At 41.4% G+C, this 3875-nt stretch overlaps 1 protein-coding gene across 1 annotated transcript; it reads left to right on the forward strand.

The window, feature by feature from the left end:
• Positions 1 to 201: 201 nt before the first annotated feature.
• On the forward strand, positions 202 to 3252 carry LOC111897974 (uncharacterized). The gene is made up of 2 exons (XM_023893927.1): positions 202 to 337; positions 2678 to 3252. The coding sequence occupies exons 1-2, from the start codon at positions 202 to 204 to the stop codon at positions 3250 to 3252; spliced, it is 711 nt and encodes a 236-aa protein (XP_023749695.1).
• The last annotated feature ends 623 nt before the right edge of the window (positions 3253 to 3875 follow it).

A 3875-nucleotide genomic window follows, 5' to 3' on the forward strand; every position in this document is an offset into this window, starting at 1 on the left:
GCATGTAACGATAATTGAGAATTGGGAGCACTAAGAGTAGTAGCCACCTTGCATCCAGTCATGTTGAATCTTTCCAAGAGATACAGAGCATATGTAGTCTATCTTAGCTACAAAGTGTGACAATTTCGAGTAGCCTCGATGCCAAGGAAATAATGTAAGTTGCCAAGACGGCGACTGTCAAAAGTGTTGCATATCACATCAATGATAGAGGAAACAGCTGAAGGAGAGGATCCGGTGATAATTATATCGTCGACATTGATTAGAAGAATGGTAGTAGACTCATTCGTGTATTTGATGAATAAAAAGGAATCAGATTGGCTGTTAAAGAATCCTTCGTGTAATAGAAATCATGAAGTCGTTGAAACGATGCCCGTGGACTTTGTTTGAGACCATAAAGGGCACGGTCTAGTTTGCACACATGATCTGGAAGGATTTAGAGATGAAGCCCGGTGGTTGCTTCATATAAACATCTTCGTGGAGAATGCCATTGAGAAAGGCATTTTTGACATCCAATTGTTTGATATCCCAACATTGAGCATGGGCTAAGGAGAGAACAGTACGAATTGTTGATGGTTTAACCATGGCCACCGGGCTGAATGTTTCTGCATAATCAAGTCCTTTCTGTTGGGTGAACCCTTATGCCACCAATCGAGCCTTGTGGCGTTCAAGGGATCCATCTGCATCCTACAACATTCATACCTTGTTGAGAAGGAACAAGGTGCCAAGTCTTGTTTTTGTGTATGGCAGTAATTGCCTCTTGCATTGCATGTTGCAAATGAGGAAATTTTGATGCATGTTTAAAAGTTCGAGGTTCAGAAAACACGTCATCTGATTTGGTGGCTATCAGACCATGTGGCAATGGATGGGTTGAAGTTTTCTGGTAGATATCAGCAAGAGACCTGATTTTGAGGGTTGGGTTTAAACTATCAGGACTTTCAGGGGCCTGGATGTGTAATATTTGAAGATGCAGGTATGGCAGGTGAGGGAGTGCAAACCTCAGGAGTGAATTTTTGAACTTTGGGTGAAGATGATGCGGGGGTGGCTGGTGAAGAAGATGCATCTGGAGTGAAGTTTACTTGTGATGTTTGCCCAATACATATATGCTGATCGACACCTGGTACTGTTGCAGGCGTGGTTGGTGTTGGAGGATCAGGTGTTGAGTTGGGCTTTATGTGGGAGTTGTTGGCTCAATATTTCGATTGTGGATTTTTGTAGAGTTTTGAGCTACTGCAATGTTGGATTGTGAAGTGGCAGGTGAGTTTGAGTTTCAAAACGGATGCTGCATATTTTCAGCCATATGGTTGGTCATCAGTTGTTGTTTTGTTGGACCAAGTAAAGACCCTGCACTTTTATTTATCAAAGGAAAATACAATTCATCAAAAACAACATGTCGTGAAATATAAACACGGCCATTTTTTAAGTCCAAACATCTATGGCCTTTTTGAGTATTATCATAGCCAAGAAAAATACAGTGAGTTGATTTTGGCATAAGCTTGTGAGAATTGTACGGAATGTAAGGAAAACACGAACATCCAGTCGCATTCTTCCATTTGTGGTGATCTGGGTTTTCTTTACCATCAGATAGGGTTTTTGAGGGTGGGTTTGGGTCAATAACAAATAATAGTTGGTGGGCTCATAGAAGGGTTTTGAAGAGGGTACTCCAATTTACATAGTTCTCTTTGGTAAGATGAGTGTGACCCATGATGGCATTAGGGATGTAGAAAACGGGAAGAGATTGAGAATTAGTCATTCCTGATGAACCAGAATTGTTAGTCATGGTTGATTCAGAATCCATGACCAGCTCTGATACCATGAAAGACTATACAAAGACTATACAGGGGAGAGAGAAGACAGTACAGAAAGCATGTGGAGAAGAAATATAATAGTGAAGAAAAAACCCCCAACTTGGGTGTCTCAATCAGTATACTACAGAATATATACAGAGTAATTACAAGGGTAAAATAGGAAATACACTCAATTATAAGGCAAAGATTCTGCCTTAATTATAGGACATAAATGCTTGATTACCAAGCCTAACAACCATACTAAAAATATATAAAACAAATTATCTTGTTACAATATTTACGCTTACAAGACCTACATAAAAGCTAAAAAAAAGTTGGATCTAAAATCATATCAAGTGGAACTATTTAAAAAGTGACTTTTCATTATAAAGGTCAAATGCAACCTGTCTCAAGAGGCAAATGATAACACAAGAGTCAAATTACTTATATTCTATATTTTATGCATAAAGTATTAGTAGAACATAACATATCTCCATATATATTTGTATTTATTGTAAATTGATTGTGATTAGCAATTTCCTAGAATATCTCTTTGTATATCCCTGTAATCTCTCCTATTCCTGCTGTATATATTGAGGGCACCTCATATCAATAAGATCAAGATTCATAGAATTACATGGTATCAGAGCTAAGAGCCAAGTACCGTCTCTGAACCTTCTGCAACAGCTACGGCTGTGTAGTCTCCACCTTCTCTCCCAACAAGTCACTACCCTGTCCCTATGGGTGACAAAACCAATCCTAACACCACCAAAATCATCCATCCCGTTTACACTGTTGCAAACATTCAAAACAAAGTCAGAATCCTAGATGGAAAGAAGGTAACCTACTCCTCTTGGGTTAAGCTTTTCAAACTCCATGCTCGTGGATACAAGGTCCTCTCCCACATGATGGAACCACACCCCCAGCCAAAACAGATGAAGACTATGAGTGTTGGTCTGAGATTGACGCCATTGTTCTTCAATGGATCTACAGGACACTCTCAGACGATCTCCTCACCCGTGTTCTTGAACCAGATTCAACAGCTTACGAAGCTTGGACCAGAATACATAATATTTTTCTCAATAACAAAGGTTCTAGGGCTGCTGCTCTTGAACACGAATTCAACAACTTGACTCTTCGTGCGATGCCCTCTCTTGAAGATTATTGTCAAAGATTGAAAGAACTCGCTGATCAACTCAACGATGTTGATTGTCCGGTGAATGAAAGACGCCTTGTACTTCAGCTTGTTCGAGGCCTTTCCACTGAATACGACCTGGTCGGTGCGTATGTCAATCAAACTCTGCCCCCATGGGAGACTGCGTGCTCTATGCTTCAGCTTGAGCACCAACGTCAACATGCTCGAGATTCTCTATCCCCTGCCGATGTCGCTGCTGCTGTCACCTACGAGCCATCAAATCCCCCTCCCAATTATCCCATTCGGTGTGATACTTCTGCCCCAAATCGCTAACAACCACAACGACGTCCTTCTACTCATCGACCTGGCAACCCAACCTCAAATCAACGACACGCCTCTTCTTCTAATCGGCGTGGATCTCAACCTAATCCACCTAGATCTCAATGGCCCAATCCCTCACAAATACCTTATTGGGCTGATGCCCCCTGGTGGACTACACCTCCTTGTCCTTATCCAACTATGCCCGGATGGGCTTCTCCATGGAACAGCCCACAAAATCACCAACCCAATAACCAGACTAGCAATGCACAGCAGGCTCATCTTACAGATATCAATCCTCTTGAACCAACAAAACTTGGAGCGGCTTTTAACACCATGACTTTGGAGCCAAATGACAATCAGTGGTACATGGATACAGGCGCCACCACTCACCTTACTGCCGATGCAGGTAAAATTTCTACCCCTTCTGTGTCATCTATTAAATCTGTTTTTGTTGGAAATGGAAATCGAGTGCCGGTATTAGGATCAGGTCATTTGACCTTACCCTACCCCACTAAGCCCATCCACCTTAAAGACATTTTACACACACCCGGTATAATTAAAAACCTCGTTTCCGTTCGTAAATTCACCCGAGATAATCTCGTATCTGTTGAATTTGACCCTTATGGTTTATCTGT

Source organism: Lactuca sativa, chromosome 5, assembly GCF_002870075.4.
Source record: "Lactuca sativa cultivar Salinas chromosome 5, Lsat_Salinas_v11, whole genome shotgun sequence".
Taxonomy (NCBI): Eukaryota; Viridiplantae; Streptophyta; class Magnoliopsida; order Asterales; family Asteraceae; genus Lactuca; species Lactuca sativa.